Here is an 18302-nt window from a genome sequence, read left to right as displayed (position 1 = left end):
GGGGGGAAAGAGGTTGGGGAGGAGGGGGGGAAGAGGTTGGGGAGGGTGGGGGAAGAGGTTGGGGAGGGTGGGGGGAAGAGGTTGGGGAGGGTGGGGGGAAGAGGTTGGGGAGGGGGGAAGAGGTTGGGGAGGGGGGGAAGAGGTTGGGGAGGGGGGGAAGAGGTTGGGGAGGGGGTCAGGGAGGGGAGGGTTCAGGGAGGGGAGGGGGTGAGAAGAGGCGGAGTGCAGGATGAGGGTTGTTAGCACAGTCACCATGGCCGGGCCGGGTTTGGGGTCCAGTCGAACCCAACCTCCTGCAGCTCAGCGGCCCCTTACTCCGGTCCAGCCCCATGTCAGGGTAAAGGAGGGCGTGTCCTGTAGCCTCTCCCGGCACTGAAGCCAGCTCAGGCTCCAGAGACACTGGAGCATCGCCAGTCCGAGGCCATGGCCAGGGCCCTGGTGACACTGGGGGGGCCTGCTACCTCCTATTGTAGAAGTTCTCCATCCGCTGCCAGCGCTCGGCGCCATCCCCGTTTTCCGCCTCCTGCTGCCGCCGCAGGAAGCCGATCGGATCCTTCATCATCCCGCTTTCCTCAGCCGCACTGCAGCCTTGCCCCGCCCCCTGCTGCCATGGAATCATGTCTCGCCCCGCCCCCTGCTGCCATGGAAACCGTCTCTCGCCCCGCCCTGGAAACCGCCTCTCACTCCGCCCCTTGCTGCCATGGAAACCACCTCTGGGCCCGCCTCCCGCTGTCATGGAAACCGCCTATCGTCCCGCCGCCTTCTGCTGCAATGGAAACTGTTAATGGAATTTAATAATCGGTGCATTTGTCGGCCATTCAGCCCCTTCAAGCCTGTTCTACTATGCAAGAAGATCATAGTTGATCTTCCACATCAGCTCCACTTTGCTATCCTATCTCCATATCTCTTGATTCTCTTCCACTACAACTCACCCACTGAGCATCCTTATCTCTCTGAGATAGAGAATTTTGTCAGTCTGCGTGTCTGCCCCTGCTGCCTTGGTAATTGTCAATCCAACTGTTACTCTGCCCCACTGTCCTGGAGACACTTTGTTCTCATTGGCTTGTATGTTATCAACAGAAAGAGAACTTGCTGCCCTCCTGACACTTCGTGCTGCCAAAAGATGCCCCAGCAAAATATGGCACCTGATACCCTGAATGAAGGGATTGTCTATAAATATTTACTCTCAACTTCTCTGTAACATATAAGGAAAGGTAGTCGCGAAGAGTATGTGTGACACACTGGTAAGTGCCCAGATATATGATATATACATATATATCCTTTCTAACATTCAGAGTTGACGAACAACTCTGGACTCAACATTGAGTTGAACAACTTTAGATCATAACCCCTGTTTCCATCTTGCTCTCTGTGTGTTTTATCTTCTATTTTTTGTTTTGTTGGGTCAGTCTTCATCTTGTTTCTTTCTTTACCCTTTCATGCTGCATTCTGTCACAGCCACATAAAAGGCATTTCTTCAGAGTGGTCTGTGAACTAAGAATTTGTGTGTGTATGTAGTCCCCTTACAATTTGTGAGTGATTCAATTTAAAAATAACCCTGCAGTCAAGCTTTATTCTTCACCAAGATAAAGGTTAGCTTATTATAAAACTACTGCTGAAAGTTAATTAAAAGTGATAAAATTATTAACTAAAATGCAGGATACAAAGATTAAAATGCAGATAAGGAAAAAACATACTTGAATGTGAGATTTCAAATCAGTCTCTGTGAGATATTGTTGCAGGCCCATTGCTTGAATTCATTCTTTCCAGTGAAGGTGTAACTTGAGACTTAGTTCAGCAGCTGTGATTGCTTCTGCAGTTGACTAGTTGGTGTTTGCCTTTTTCAGGTGGATTCAGCAGGTCAGCAGGTTTTTAGGAGAGAAAGGTTTCCTATCCCTCACTGATTCCGCAGTTACAGCATATTACCGGGACTCTTTAGGCAGAACAGCAGTTAATTTCTTAATACCTTCCTCTTGTCCTCCCTTGGCCAATAACCCTCTCTGATGTTATCTGTCAGAGTTCTTCCTGGGGGCTCTGCAGTAAAATTGCTGTTCTCAGCCACACTTCATACAGTTAAAAGCAGGACACCTCTAGATACATGATGAGAAGGTAGCGAGAATAGATAGGAACAGAGGTCAATGCCAGTTATTTAGCCCCAAGGACCTAGATGCAGTGCCATACGAAGTTTGATGACCTCACAGGAGTAGCCAAGGTCAAAGAGTGAATGTTAATATCCTAGAAACTGCACCGTGAGCCTCAGCCACTACTCAATTAATCTCACTCCTTCACTGTCATGATCACGGATCATAGCCCCGAATTACTTACGGACATATTGAACATTTAAGTAAGACATGAGTTTTTTTTAAAAAAGGACCTACAAGCAAAAACTGGCTGAGACTGTAAAGTAACCACTTGCTGGAAATTCCAATGTGGATTACACATGACCAACTAGCCCAGAGACAATGGAACATCGCACCTAAAAAGGAGTTAAGACCTCCTTCAGACAGAGCCACATCAAAGGAAAAGATGTAATGCAAAAATTGAACTGTAAGCTCCTGTGATTGTGGAGATAATGGAAAACTGATTACCATCCCAGCAGAAATCATCTCCTGTTGAGTTATATCCCAGACTGTGGATATGATCTGAGTTGAAAGAAAGTAGTTTCTGGGTGAAAGACATGTTTGTTTTTCCCTTCCAGGAATACACAAGAAAAGGGGTTATAAGCCAATTGCAGGGAGAGGCAATAGCGTAGTGGTATTGTCATTGGACTAGTGATTCAGAACCCAGGGTAATGCTCTGGGGACCCAGGTTCGAATCCCGCCACGGCAGATGGTGGAATTTGAATTCAATAAAAATCTGGAACTAAAAGTCTAATGATGACCAAGAAACCATTGTCGATTGTTGTCAAAACCCATCTGGTTCAATAATGCCCTTTAGGGAAGGAAACATGTTGTCCTTACCTGGTCTGGTCTCCGTGTGACTCCAGACCCACAGCAATGTGGTTGATGCTTAAATGCCCTCTGAAATGGCCTAGCAAGCCACTCAGTTGTAACAAACTGCTACAAAGTCACAAAAAAGGAATGAAACCAGATGGACCACCCAGTGTTGACGGCTAGGCACCGGAAACAACAATGGCAATCTCAGCCCTGTCAACACTGCAAAGTCCTCCTTACTAACATCTGGGGACTAGTGCCAAAATTTGGAGAGCTGTTTCACAAACTAGTCAAGCAACAGTCTGATAATGTCCCAGACACCACCATCACATCCTTGGGTATGTCCTGTCCCACTGGCAGGACAGACCCAGCAAAGGTGGCAGCACAGGGGTATACAGTCAGGAGGGAGTTGCCCTGGGAGTCCTCAACATCGACTCTGGACCCCATGAGGTCTCATGGCATCAGGTCAAACATGGGCAAGGAAACCTCCTGCTGAGCACCAAGTACCGCCCTCCCTCAGCTGATGAATCAGTGCTTCTGCACGTTGAACACCACTTGGAGGAAGCACTGAGGCTGGCAAGGGCGCAGAATGTACTCTGGGTGGGGGACTTCAATGTCCACCACCAAGAGTGGTTCGGGTGCACCCCTACTGACCGAGCTGGCCGAGTCCTAAATGACATAGCTGCTAGACTGGGCCTGTGGCAGGTGGTGAGGGAAAAATATACATAACCTCACCCTCACCAACCTGCCTGCCACAGATGCATCTGTCCATGACAGTATCGGTAGGAGCGACCACCGCACAGTCATTGTGGAGATGAAGTCCCGGCTTCACATTAAGGATACTCTCCATCGTGTTGTGTGGCATTACCATCATGCTAAATGGGTTAGGTTTCGAACAGACCTAGCAACTCAAGACTGGGCATCCATGAGGCACTGTGGGCCATCAACAGCAGCAGAATTGTACTCGAACACAATCTGTAACCTCATGGCCCGGCATATCCCCCACTCTACCATTACCATCAAGCCAGGGGATCAACCCTGGTTCATTGAAGAGTGCAGGAGGGCATGCCAGGAGCACCAGGCATACCTAAAAATGAGGTTTCAACCTGGTGAAGCTATAACACTGGACGACTTGCATGCCAAACAGCATAAGCAGCAAGTGATAGACAGGGCTAAACAATCCCACAACCAACGGATCAGATCTAAGCTCTGCAGTCCTGCCACATCCAGTCGTGAATGGTGGTGGACAATTAAACAAATCACTGGAGGAGGAGGCTCCACAAATATTCCCATCCTCAATGATGTGGGAGCCCAGCACATCAGTGTAAAAGATAAGGCTGAAGCATTTTCTACAATCTTCAGCCAGAAGTGCCGAGTGGATGATCCATCGAGGCCTCCTCCGGAGGTCCCCAGCATCACAGTTGCCAGTCTTGTGCCAATTCGATTCGCTCCGCATGAAATCAAGAAATGGCTGAAGGCACTGGATACTGCAAAGGCTATAGGCCCAGACAACATTCCAGCAATAGTACTGAAGACTTGTGCTCCAGAACTTGACTTGCCCCTAGTCAAGCTGTTCCATATGTGGAAAATTCCCTGGGTATGTCGTGCAAACAAAAAGCAGGACAAATCCAACTGGCCAATTACCGCCCCATCAGTCTACTCTCCATCATCAGTAAAGTAATGGAAGGGGTCTTCAACATTGCTATCAAGTGGCACTTGCTTAGCAATAACCTGCTCACTGACGCCCAGTTTGGGTTCTTCCAGGGCCACTCAGCTCCTGACCTCATTACAGCCTTGGTTCAAACATGGAAAAAAGACCTGAAGTCCCGAGGTGAGGTGAGAGTGACTGCCCTTGACATCAAGGTGGCATTTGACAGAGTGTGGCATCAAGGAGCCCTAGCAAAACTGGAGTTAATGGGAATTGGGGAAACTCTCCATTGGTTGGAGTCATACCTAGCACAAAGAAAGATGGTTGTGTTTGTTGGAGGTCAGTCATCTCAGCTCCAGGACATCACTGCAGGTGTTCCTCAGGGTAGTGTCCTCGGCCCAACCATCTTCAGCTGCTTCATCAATGACCTTGCTTCCATCATAAGGTTAGAAGTAGGGATGTTCACTGATGATTGCACAATGTTCAGCACCATTCACGACTCCTCAGATACTGAAGCAGTCTATGTCCAAATGCAGCAGGACCTGGACAATATCCAGACTTGGGCTGACAAGAGGCAAGTAACATTCGCACCACACAAGTGCCAGGCGATGACCATCTCCAACAAGAGAGAATCCAACCATCGCCCTTTGATGTTCAATGGATTGCCATCACTGAATCCCCCACTATCATCATCCTGGGTGTTACCATTGACCAGAATCTGAACTGGGCTAGCCATATAAATACTGTGGCTACAAGAGCAGGTCAGAGGCTAGGTATAGTGCGACGAGTAATCCACCTCCTGACGCCCCAAAATCTGTCCACCATCTACAAGGCACAAGTCAGGTGTGTGATGGAATACTCTCCACTTGCCTGGATGAGTGCAGCTCCCACAACACTCAAGAAGCTTGACACCATCCAGGACAAAGCAACCCACTTGATTGGCACCACATCCACAAACATTCACTCTCTACACCATTGATGTACAGTAGCAGCAGTGTGTTCCTTCTACAAGATGTACTGCAGGAATTCACCAAGGCTCCTTCGACAGCATCTTCCAAACCCACGACCACTACCATCTAGAAGGACAAGGGCAGCAGATAGATGGGAACACCACCACCTGGAAGTTCCCCTCCAAGCCACTCACCATCCTGACTTGGAAATACATCGCCGTTTCTTCAATGTCGCTGGGTCAAAATCCCGGAACTCCCTTCCTAACAACACTGTGGGTATACCTACACCACACAGACTGCAGCGGTTCAAGAAGGCAGCTCACCACTACTTTCTCAAGGGCAACTAGGGATGGGCAATAAATGCTGGTCCAGCCAGCGAAGCCCACATCCCATGACGGAATAAAAAATAAAGTCCTGGTCTCTGTGTGCTGGTTTTGGTGTTCTGTTCTGGTACTGGTGTGTGCTGTGAAGGTCACAGCTGAAGAACATCAACTAGGCATCCCTAGGCTTGCAGGTAAAATGTCTCCCTCCAATTGCTGGAAGCAAGTCACAAGTCAGCAAAGGCACAGTCGAAAAGGAAACAGGACAACTTCTTTCAGCTAACCTGCAGAACCAAGAATCTCCAAATCAACTGCCAAAATCTGCTCTACTGGAATCATTCAATTTAACAGCTGCAACGTTTCACCATCTACTCCTCACGGACAAGCCAAAGACTGAGTCATATATCTTTTTTCACTTTTATTTCTGGACTCACTTCTCATTTCTAATCTGTGTGTATGTGTGTTGCTTTTTTATTATTTTTTCTCGTGGTTTAGTAACTAATAAACTTACCCTTTCTTTGACTCAAGACAGCCTGGTTAAATTGGCTCCTTTTAAAACATAAATACATTTAGATTGGTAAAAGATATCCACAAGGGAAGGGATCCTTTTAAAATTAACCTTGTTGTGACCAACCAAGGGGGTTGATTAAAGAAGGGGAGCCAATGCACCCCTCCTTACCCGGGAGCATAACAATTTGAGGGAACCTCGCCTGGGGACTGGTCGTAACATCAATCATCTACTGTTAGGAAATAGAGATGGTTTAAGTAAGTTATATGTGTATTTGGGTGTGTTTGGAATAAGGTATATCTTTAAGCTTTAAGTTTAATTTATATTTTTTCTATCTGTGGGTTAAAAGGTGAAACCTGGAATCTAGTTTCCTTTTTGAATGGAGATGGCAAGTCTAAGACTTTGTTTGTGTGCCTGCATTGTAATGAGATTTTACAACTCTTGAAGAGAAGTTAAAACTGTCATGAAGAGATTAATGTCTATAATGTTATTGGAAATTATTTTTTTAAATAAAGTTTAGTGGTGTCTGTGTCTATGTGTGTGTGTGTATGTGTGTGTGTCTTAATTGGATTAAAGCCAGCTGGCCTAGAGGCTTTGATGTATATAGAAAGAAGTAGGTTTGAAATGGTAATTAGATAAACATGGGGAAGTTTAGAAATACAGGTGTCAAGGGGGCAATTTGCATTTTTAAATAAAGTATTCAAAAGAATGGGTGAAATCTTGCACCCAGTTAGAAGATGCCAAGCAATGTGTTTTTTTTTAGCTTACTAATAAAATTGGTCGAATCAAAGGATGTTATTGTTAGAAGAGATAAGGTTAAAAGCCTAGTGATACAATGGAAAATTTATGTTCAAAGAGAAAGAGATGTATAAAGGAGAAGGGAGATTGTGTGTAAGAGAGGGGCATTTTAAGATCCATTAAGTGTGAGAGAAGCCTCCAGCCTGTAAACCTCAAGTCTGTCAGCAAGGACCCAGGGCTGAAAGAAACTCATTTTGAATGTGACTGTCCGGGGTGTGCACTGCTAGGTGTCTCTTTAAATCTATGAGTTTTACTGTTGCCTTAACATGGGTGTAACTGAGAGTCAAATTAATTAGGGGATTTTTGTAGTTATTGTAGTAGTAATTTTGTAGACATATGTATGCGCTTACAATCTTTCTTGTATTAATAAATGTTTAATTTAGTTTTATAAAAAAAATTCTTGAGACTCGGTCATCTTATTACTACTGAATTCAAAGCCTGCATCTCGAAACATACAAATTGTGAAAATGGATTATGACAGTTGTTTCAAGTTTCCCTCTGGGATTTGAGCAACTCAGCCTTTACCATCGGCTGTGTCATAATAAAACAAACACAAGGTTAAAAAAAAATGTGCTGTTGCCTAGCAACAGGGCTGCAAAGAGAGGGACTCACAGAGACAGAGAATACTAGAAAAGCAGTTTCAGTTCAGTTGAAGCCAGGATTCCAGAGAGGCTGGACAGCAGAGGGACAGATAGCAAGTCCCAAACTAAAGCTGAAGCCAGCTGCCAAGAGAGGCTGGACAGGAGAGGAAACTGCAGAAGCACGTTCTGGAAACTAAAGAAGGAAATCCCCAAATCCAGGGGACTGGAACAGGGAAGATCCAAGAGGACAGTCTAGTCAAAGGACAAGGACAGGAATCTGGAAACGGTCCTGTTCTCTGGAAGTGAAAGTAAGGAGCAGAAAGGAAGGCTCCAAGCTTAAAGAGAAGAAAGCTGCAGAACACAGATTTAAAGCCACATAGGTGTGCAAGAAGCTAGAAGGTCCAAAGAGACAGCTGAAGGTCTGTAACCCTTTACTATGAGCATGTGAAGCAGTGGTGTTCTGTTGGCACAGCTGAGCATTTGAAAGAGAGTGCGTGGTAGGAAGTTTGAATGCACATGGCGATCCAGGGGAAAGGAACATCGGAAGGAGAGTTCAAAACTCTGGAGGTGGACCCTTGTGGAAGGTGTTTAAGGGAAAGCATCATTTGGGAGAAGATTCCAGAGCGAGTTCTTCGAGAGTGGAGATTGGAAACCTTTGTGTGAGAGATGGAGTTCAGTGAGACCCATTGGCTCATGGTGTGACAGCATCGGGGGATTTGATGAGAGATCCATAGCATCTGTCTGGGGTGGCATCTGTCACTTGGTTTCAGGGTATGGTGTGTCTGATCACAGGTCACCTATTGGTTTACATGGACTGTGTACTCACTGTGAACATTAGAGTATAAGATAGCTTTGTAACTTGTGTTATCCTTACAAATCTGTATATATCTGTAAAGGTATAGCTGTGGGTGAAGGAGTACTGTAATATAGTTCATTTTTTTCTTGTTTAATAAATGTTTTATTCTTTTGTTAAAGGTTTATCAGCTGACCCCTGTGACTCTGTTCAGTAGCCAATCTCCAAGTATCTAAGCAAAAAAATAAAAGTTAGAATCTAATGAGCCGGGTTTCATCTTGGGATTTGGCTTGTCCAGTGGTAATATTAGCTGGGATCATAACAAAGCTGGGGCTCTTCTGGGTTATAAGGTGGGATCACTTGTGGGATTAGAAATCCTTGACATTGGTGGGATCTGTGAATCCTTAAAAAAATGAGTAAGTAGAGGTACTGAGGTACTGTACATAGGAATTGGAGTTGCTGTGAGGTATATTATACAGGTTGGCGTTTGAAATGGCATTGGAAGTTGCCAAGACTTTTTTACAGATGGAAGGTGTACCCCTGACTGATTTACAAAAATTGTTCAAGAGTAAACTAATGGTGGATAAACTGGAGTTAGGATTACCCAGAGGGGCGAGGAAAGCAGACATAGTTAATAGCACAGCATTTAAAATTGCAAGGGATACCAGAGGGTTCTCTGGCGGGGTGAGTCAATTCAGTTGCGAATGAAGCAACTTGAACATGAAAAGGAATTGAAAAAACTTGAATTAGAGGTGAAAGAAATAGAAAACGAAAGGGAAAGGGCAGAAAAGGAAAAAGAGAGAACAAAAGGAGCAATCAGAAAGGCAGGAGAAAGAAAGGGAGCGAGAGAGGTTAAGAGAGCTTAACGTCCAGAGGGAGAAGTTAGCAATGGAGGAAAGAGAAAAGAAACGAGAAAGGGAATACTGGCTTAAAAGGCTGGACTTTCAAAAAAGGACCTCGGATGCTGAGGAAGGTTCTGATGGTGAAACAGCCACCTTCAACACAAAGCCTAGTGGGGAGATGATTAAAGTTGTGCAAGCTCTCCCAAAGTTTGAGGAAAGGGATGTAGAGACATTCTTTATTTTACTTGAAAAGGTAGCTAAGCAAATGAAGTGACCAAAAGAAATCTTACAGAGTAGGTTGGTGGGAAGAGCTCATGAGGTTTATGCGCCACTGTTAAAAGAGGTATCGGTAGACTATGATGAAGTGAAAAAGGCTATTCTGAGTGCTTATCAGTTGGTCCCTGAGGTGTACAGGCAAAAATTTCGTAACATAAGGAAACAGCCTGGGCAAACCTAGATTGAATTTAAGAGGGTAAAGCAAAGTAATTTTGACCATTGGATTTAGACATTAAAGGCAGTGACAAAGTATGAAGCTCTTAAGGAAATAATTATCTTGGAACAATCTGAAGATTCACTTCCTCTGGTAGTTAGAACCCATGTTGAAGATCAGAGGGTTAAACGGCTAGACGGGCAGCGGAGATGGCTGACAATTATGAACTGGTCCATAGATCTAAACCCTTTTTCCATCATCCCCACAAACCCGAGAAGAATAGAAGATGGGAAGGTGAAAGGAAGGCAAATGACCAAGAAAGAGAAGGGACAGTTGGGAATTCCCTGCAAATTTCTCCTCAGACCAGAAAGGAGGGTGCTGACGGTGGAAGTGAGAATTGAAAGCCTAAGTGTTTCCATTGTAACAAGATGGGACACGTTTAGGCAGATTGCTGGAAACTAAATAGTAGATCTATTGCAGTAGTAGAGATGCCTAAGGAATCCACAGGCAAGGTAGCATCAGAAAAGGAAATAGTTGGTAAAACTTTAGCAATGGTACAGGTGAAATGTGTTCCCTCAGAACCTACAGGAAAGGGGGATTTGGTTCAGGATAGGCCAGAGAATTCCTCTTTGCTTACTGGGGAAGGAAGTCAGACTATTAGAGGGTCTTAATGTTTTGTTTCGAAGGGAGAGGTGTTCCTTTATTCCTCCAACAAACTAAGTAAAACTTTGAGAGATACTGGGGCAGACCAATCATTGATGGTGGCTGATGATCCAATTTGCATTCTGGATAGTTTTATGAAGGAAAAAAGTATTAAAAAGGGGTAGTAATGGAACTTATGAATCTTTTTCTTTATGCACAGTCATCTTACAAAGTCACTTTGTAAACTGAATTGTTATGGTTGGAATTATTCCTAAATCATCTATTGAAGGGTAGATTTTATTCTGGGTAATGATTTGGCGAGTGGAGACTGTAACGTGGCAACGACTATTGCAGCAAGAAATTGATCATGCTGTTCTTAACATACTTCAGGAAATTACTGTGGTCAAAAATGAAACACTTACTACAGATAATAGGCAATTGAAGGGAAACCTGATTAACATAGAAAACCAACTTTCATGCGTAAAAGAGAAGTTCGTTAATGAACAAAGAGAATTAGTGAGAACAATTCAGAGGCAGTCACAGAAAGTAGAACACTTGACTGAGGACTTGAAATGTCTAAATGATAAACTTGTAGAAGCAAACTTAACAAAGGTCAATCTTCAGTTAAAACTTGATGAACTTCAAGCATCAGAAGTTGCTTTGAAATATCATGGAAAATGCCTTGAACAGGAAAAGGAATTGTTGGTAAATCAGACTAATTAGTTGAATACAGAATTAAAAACCAAAACTAACGAACTGTTATAACTTCTTCGGGAAAAGGGTAATGAGATTCTCAAGCTTCAATGCAAACTGGACAAAATGAAGGGGAAGATGTGTGGTATGGAGTGTCACAGCTCCAAAGTTGTTCCTGAGTAAAAATGTCTTGCCATATTGTGGTCCAGTTGAGCAAAGGACTGATCCAAGTAAAATTACTGATGTATCAACTTCAGTAATGGATAATATGAAAACAACTAAAGTGCCTGCAGAATTGGAAATCAAGAATTGTCAACGAAAAGGACTGAAAGTGCAAAAGGACCTTTCCAGGTCAATGACCAGAGACACTAACTTACAAGTGCTTGCCAGCGCTAATACACAAAATACAGCAGTTGGAATCCAGGCAAGTGGACAGTTTGCAAAAGATCATTCAAAACCTGTAAAGGAGTGGCATGATATAGTTCATGGATTATGCAAAAGAGATGAAAGGTTAGAACAAACTATGAAACTCCAAAGAAAGAAAATAATTGATGCTGCTCAAAAAGAAGTGGAAAAGACCTGTTTGAAATGGGATTGAGAGAAACAAGAAGATCTTAAAAAGTTTTAAGATCAAACCAAGCAGAAGTACAAAACCCTTTTGTGTGAACATATAAACCATCTCAACAACATCCTTGAAATGGCGAAAAGAGATTTTGATCAGAGGAGAAATGAGCTGTTAATGCCCAAGAATGCCACTTTGACTTTGCTAAATCAAAATAAGAATTTACCACATTTGAGTTTGTAAAAGGAGCTTAAAGATGGAATTATGCCTACATCTCATGGACTGCTGTCCCTTAGGCAACAGGGTACTTCAAACTATGAAATGTTGCCAATCTTCCCAGCTGCAGCCTAGAAGGATGAACACATAAGCCTTCATTGCCATGTCACCTTCTCAGCCACCTTGTTCTGAAGTTGGAGTTGGGACTGCAGCAGGTGGCAGATTTCAGTGATGAACTCCGAGTAGTGAGGCTCAGGTAAGAAAATAGCTCACAGAAGAACCAGGCAGCTATTACTTGCCCAGGGATACATAGAACATATGGCACAGAAACAGGCCATTCACCCCCAACCAGTCCATGCTGGTGTTTATGCTCCTCTTGAACCTCCTCCTATTGTTTCTCATTGAAATCTACCATTATAACCCTCTATTCCCTTCTCCCTCTTATGCTTGTCCAGTTTCCCCTTAAATACATCAATACCATTCATGCCAATCACTTCCTATCAGAGTGAGTTCCAAATTATTACCACTCTTTGGATAAAGCAGTATTTCTGAATCTCCTATTGGATTTCTTGGTGACTATCTTATATTGACAACCTCTAGTTATGCTCTTCACTACAAGAGGAAACATTCTCTCCGTATCCACTCTATCAAAACCTTTCATAATTTTAGGTCACCCCTCAGCCTCCTTTTTTCAAGAGAAAAGAGACCCAGCCTGTCGACCCTTTCCTGATATGTATACCCACACATTTCTGATATCATCCTTGGACATCATCTCTGCACCCTCTTCAGTGCCTCTATAACCTTTTAATATGGCGACCAGAATTGCACGCTGTGTTGTAAGTGTGGTCTAACCAAGGTTCCGTTGAGGTTTAGCATAACTTCCCTACTTTTCAATTCTATCCCTCTAGAAATAAAACCTAGTGCTTGGTTTGTTTTTTTCTAATGGAATTTTTAACCAGTGGTGCAACTTTAGTGATTGATGTATTTGTACTCCGAGATCCCTTTGTTCCTCTATTTCACCTAGATTTGCTCCTTCCAAGTAATAAGTCACCTCCCTATTCTTCTTACCAAAATGTACTACCTCACATTTGTCTGTGTTGAACTTCATTTGCCAAGTATTTGCCCATTCTGCATGTTTATAAATGTCTTCCTGTAATTTGTCCTCCTCAGTATTGACAATTTCCCCTCCCCCACAATATCGCTGTTGCTTCACTGTAGTTGGGTCAAAATCTTGGAACTCCTTCTCTAACAGCACTATGGGTGCAGCGGTTCAAGAAGGTGTCTCAGCACCACCTTCTCAAGGGCAATTAGGATGGGCAATAAATGCTGGCCTAGCCAGCGATGCCCACATCCCGTAAATGAATTTTTTTAAATAGTCAAATTTAGGAATTGTAGTTTTGATTCTAAAGTTCAAATTGTGAATGTAAATTGTGAACAGCAGTGATCCCAGCACTAATCCTTGTGGAACTCCACTTCCTACCCTCTGACACTCTGAACAGACACCCTATACTCTCACTCTCTGATTCCTGAATCCAACTAGCAATCCATTCTACCACTCATCCCCTGATTCCTCATTCTCTGACCTCATTCATTCTCTTCTTCTTAGGCAGTCCCTCAACTCAAGGATGACTTGCTTCCACTCTGGTTTGATGGGTTCTGAAATGGCAGATAAGCCCAATGCCTGATCTGCAGACTCTGCCACATCCGGGACAGGTGGTGCATGAAGGGTCAGGTAAGTGAAGTGTTTGGAGGTTTATGCATTCTCTCTGTGCTCATGGCTACAGCTCTTCCAATTTCATAACCAACACCTAAGAAAGGTTGGGTGCCACTATAACGTCAGCCTTCTGCAGCCACTCCAAATCTCTATCACGGCTATATGCCTTTACTCATCAGTCTTTACTTCATCCTCAGCTTTCTTGTTTAAAGCAGGTTGCCCATATGCTCTGCAAAAACTTTTCCAAATTTCTTCAAGTAACCAATAATCTGGGAGTAGACTTCCACATCCTCCTCCCTCCCCTGATACTACCACAGAAATCAATCCCCAGACTCATCCTCCTCTCTGAACTTCACCTCTGCCTGTTCCCAACAAAGTTTGTAAAAGTATTCAGTGCTTCCCGAACGGGCCTTCTTTTTTGGCTTGGCAGGGATTTTTGACCTCTTCAGGAATGCTTTGAGGACATCCCTAATGTGTTTCTGCTGTCCACTTGGGAGTCTCCTGCTGTGATCAATTTCTGAGTAGAACAGTTAGTTCAGGAGTCTGGTGTCAAGCATATGAATGGCATGTCCTGCCCAGCAGAGCTGGTTTTGAGTGATTAGCACCTCAATGTTGGGCATGTTGGCTTGGGAGAAGATGCTGCTGTTGGATCCGAATATTGGACTCAAAGAGTTAACACAGTCTCTTTCTCCACAGATGCTACCAGACCTGAATTTTTCCAGAACTTTCTGTTTTTATTTGGGATCTCCAGCATCTGCAGTATTTTGCTTTTATTCTACTGTTGGATTACCTTTCCTGCCATCGGACTTGGAGGATCTTGTGAAGGCATTGCTGGTGGTACTTCTTCATGCTTTGAGGTACCTGCTGTAGGTTGTCCAAGTCTCTGAAGCATATGGGAGTGTGGGGATCACTGTTGCCCAGTAAACCATGACCTTACTCTCTGGTTTAGGACCTTGGTCCTCAAAAACTCTTTTTCTCAGTCAGTTGAAGGTTGATCTGACACACTTCGAGGCGATTATGAATTCCATTGTCCATGTCCGCCTTCATAAAGATGAGGCTCCCAAGATAAAGAAAATGGTCCATATTTCCCAGGATCTTGACACTGATCTAAATCGATGGGGGAAGTGTTGTGCTGGGGAGCTGGTTAGAAGAAGATCTTGGTTTTTCGGGTGTTCAGTGAAAGGGCCATTTTTTGTTATGCTTTGGAAAAGGAGTCGACAATAACCTGGAGCTTAGTTTCTGAATGAGCGCACACACAAGAGTCACCTGCAAACTGGAGCTTAATGACTGAGGTTGGAGTGACTTTGATTTGGATTGAAGGTGGTGTAGGTTAAACAGTTTCCAATCTCTTCTGTAGATCATCGCCACACCTGTGAGTAGTTTGCTGTAGGTGAGATGTAGTATTACAATGAGGAAGATGAACAAGAAGGTTGGTGATGACACAGCCTTGCTTGACCCTGGTCTTCTCTGCAATAGGGTTTGTGGTGGTTCCATTGATAAGGATCACCACTTGTCTGTCATCGTGGAGTGAGCAGAAGATGGAGACAAATTTCTGAGTGGACAATTTTGTGGAGGATATTCCATAAGCCTTCACGAATGACAGAGTCAAAGGCTTTCGTTAGGTTGAGAAAGGTCACGTACAGCGGTTGATGCTGTTGTTTGGATTTGCCACACAGTGAAGTTCATGTGTGTGGTGCCTCTCAATGGGCAAAATTGCACTGGGACTCTGGAAGGAGCTTGTTATAATCAGGTGAGGAGAGATAGGATGGCTCCCCTCTTTTTCCACTCCTTTTTGGACCACAACAGCTTTCTTTTTCAAAGGATAAGCTTGCCAATTGCCGACTAGGCCTGTATTCTCTGGAATTTAGAAGAATGAGAGGGGATTTCATTGAAACATATAAAATTCTGACAGGACTGGACAGACTGGATGCAGGGATGAAGTTTCCTTTGGCTGAGGGGGTCTAGAACACGGGGTCACAATCTCAGGATACAGGGTAGGCTATTTAGGACTGAGATGAGGAGAAACTTTTTCACTCAGAGGGTGGAGAACCTGTGGAATTCTCTACCACAGAGGGTTGTGGATGCCAAGTCACTGAATATATTTAAGAAGGAAATAGATAGATTTCTAGACTCTAAAGGCACTAAGGAAATGGGGAGAGAGCGGGAGTATGGCATTGAGTTAGAGGATCAGCCATGATCATATTGAATGGTGGAACAGACTCGAAGGGCCGAATGACCTACTCCTGCTTCTATTTTCTACATTTCTATGCCAATTTGGTGAGTGTATAACTGTTTAAGTGCTGTGACTGTAAAAGAGACACACAGACAAGTTTCATTGATTTTTTAAACAGAAAAGAGGATTGTATTTATTGTACTTAACCCGATCTAAGAAAAATAATTTAAAAATGCTCCAACTTTCACGCACACACACACTCGAAGTTCACACACAAACACCAATGACATATCGAGTGGGAGGATAGATAAACAGGATTTTCAAAGCCTGATGAAAGTTAAAGATACGTGGCTCTTGTAGATTGATGACTTGGATGGTTTGGTGGCCCCTAAGGATTTGGCGTTGAGGAGGTCTAAAGATGTTGATGGTCGATGTATCTTTTCATCCAGAGACAGAAGCTGCTGGTTTGATGTTTTAAAAATCCCTGCCTGTAAACACTCAAACAGCAGACAGGGTTTTAGCTTGCAAGATGGGTAGGAAGAGAGGGAGAGAGAGAGGGTGTCCACTTGGGACCTTCTTTCCCTTAGCTCTTCTGTGCTGTTAGTTTCCAGACTGGCTAGTTTCTCCCTGGTTCTTGGAGTAATAAGATTTGTCATCGGAAGTCAGTTTTGATCATGTGACCACATGATCAATACTTCAGTTGTCCACATAAATGATTCAAAGTTAGAAGCCATTGTTACACAATGGGGAAATGCATGGTAGTTGTTCACACCTACTTATGATGAACTGGCTTTCTGGACTTTGAGTATTGGTAAGTGCACAGACAATAGGAGGTGTGAATTCCACAAATGGTTTTGTCTCAGCATGCCCATCCAAGTGAGGGAACCGCACCTGGGGTCATTTAATTAAGAACCTTCTGGAGACTTGAGATAATTCTGAGTCTGTGCAGAAATTATGAAAGTCACCTGTCTCTCGGCAGCCATCTAAACAGCTATTTTAGTCATTTTTTAAAGCGTAGTCAGTAATTTTCAGCCACTAAATATAAAAAGTCATTTTTTATAAAGCATGGCTTTGTAATACCTCCCCACCAGGCAGAATGAAATGTGACACGCATTTCATTACAACTTTGTTAAAAAAAAAGATACATATTCATGTTCAAACACTCACCCATCAATCTTACACAGTTACAGCTATGCTCTATTCAGTTCAAATTTCTTATCACCCTCTTTGGATGAGATTATAATTAAATCTCCTGATGTTGGGGACTGGCCGAAGGAAGGCTTTTGTTTTGGAAACATGGTGCCTTATGGCCTTTGCCTCCCATCTAAATCCCATTTAGATGTCGTGGGTTTGGATTTTGATTAATATCTGTTTGTAGTGCTTTGGGAATTTTAATACCAATGGACATGTGGTCATTGGTGAGCTTTGGATTTAGTGGAAATTCAAGTTCAATTCTGGAGTCCTGGAGGAAATCAAATTTCACAGGCTGCTGAGTAGAGAACTTTTCTGCTCCTAGACTTGGACTGTGCAAACTTCTCTTACTGTATGCTTGCACTGCCTATAAAATTCTTAACCCCTTAACTGCTGTTTCCACAACAAATGGGTTTCATAACTTTGTTTCTGTTACATTGATAATTCTTATCTCTAGGGTATCAGTGGATGATAAACTGTTTTGGGCCCCTGCAAGACATCTGGCTTCTCCTCCTGCACTTTACCTTTAGTGGGTTCTGAAGCTGGATTGTTGGGTTGAGTTAGATTTGAATTTAGAGCCTGACCATTTGATTTTCCAGTAGGAAATTCCACACTGACTTCACTTGTATTGCCCTTGTGGTTTTCACAAATGCTATCCATCTCAGTGTGTACTACCTTCCCTTTTTCCCTTTTCCTTAGAGGTGGGGTTTCTCTGAATCTGATGTTTCCTGGGACACTACTTCCCATAGGTTGTTGAGCAGCTTCTGCTGCACTCCCCTGTGACACTTCAATGAGGTAAAGCATCTCTCTCACTTGCTGCCTGCCTGTTTTGGAACTTTCCTTGTCCCTATTCAAATCTTGGAAGAAAGTCTCTGATAACTATACCTCTGCTGCATTTGCTTCAACCTCTGCTGCTTCTATTCCAGCGCCTTTGCTTTCCTCTGGCTCAATTTTGGCCTCTTTAAATTCTATTGGCTTTCCTCTAGCCTCTTTAACCTTCATTGACTCTATTGCCTCCAGTGGGATCTTTGGGATTCCCTCAGCCCCCTGCATCTGCTTGTTTTCCTCAGTCTTCCCAGCCTCCGTGGATTGTCCTGAATCCTTTAGGGATAATACCTTACATCTGGCTAAGTCATCACCTAATAAAAGGTCTACATCCTGCATGGGTAAGCCTGGGATCACCCCGATCATTTCTTGCCCCATAATTAGCTCGCTCTGCAAGTATATGTTTATTAAAAGAACCTCAACAAATTCTCCAGCAAGTTCCTTAACCTGGACGTTGGCATCCACTCTGCTTTCAGGCAGAAG

The 18302-nt window shown here is 43.6% G+C and overlaps 1 protein-coding gene across 1 annotated transcript in view; it reads right to left on the bottom strand.

The window, feature by feature from the left end:
* Positions 1–601, bottom strand: part of LOC144683639 (26S proteasome non-ATPase regulatory subunit 13-like) — a 51205-nt gene extending 50604 nt beyond the window's left edge. The window contains exon 1 of the mRNA XM_078546880.1: positions 462–601. Coding sequence (XP_078403006.1) covers positions 462–562 — 101 coding nt within the window. The 5' untranslated portion in view covers positions 563–601. The remainder of the gene's footprint in view (positions 1–461) is intronic.
* Positions 602–18302: the final 17701 nt, after the last annotated feature.

This window comes from Cetorhinus maximus, chromosome 8 (genome assembly GCF_964194155.1).
Source record: "Cetorhinus maximus chromosome 8, sCetMax3.hap1.1, whole genome shotgun sequence".
In the NCBI taxonomy this organism is placed as follows: Eukaryota; Metazoa; Chordata; class Chondrichthyes; order Lamniformes; family Cetorhinidae; genus Cetorhinus; species Cetorhinus maximus.
The sequence above is the reverse complement of the archived record's forward strand: the minus strand, read 5'-3'. Positions and strand labels throughout refer to the sequence as shown.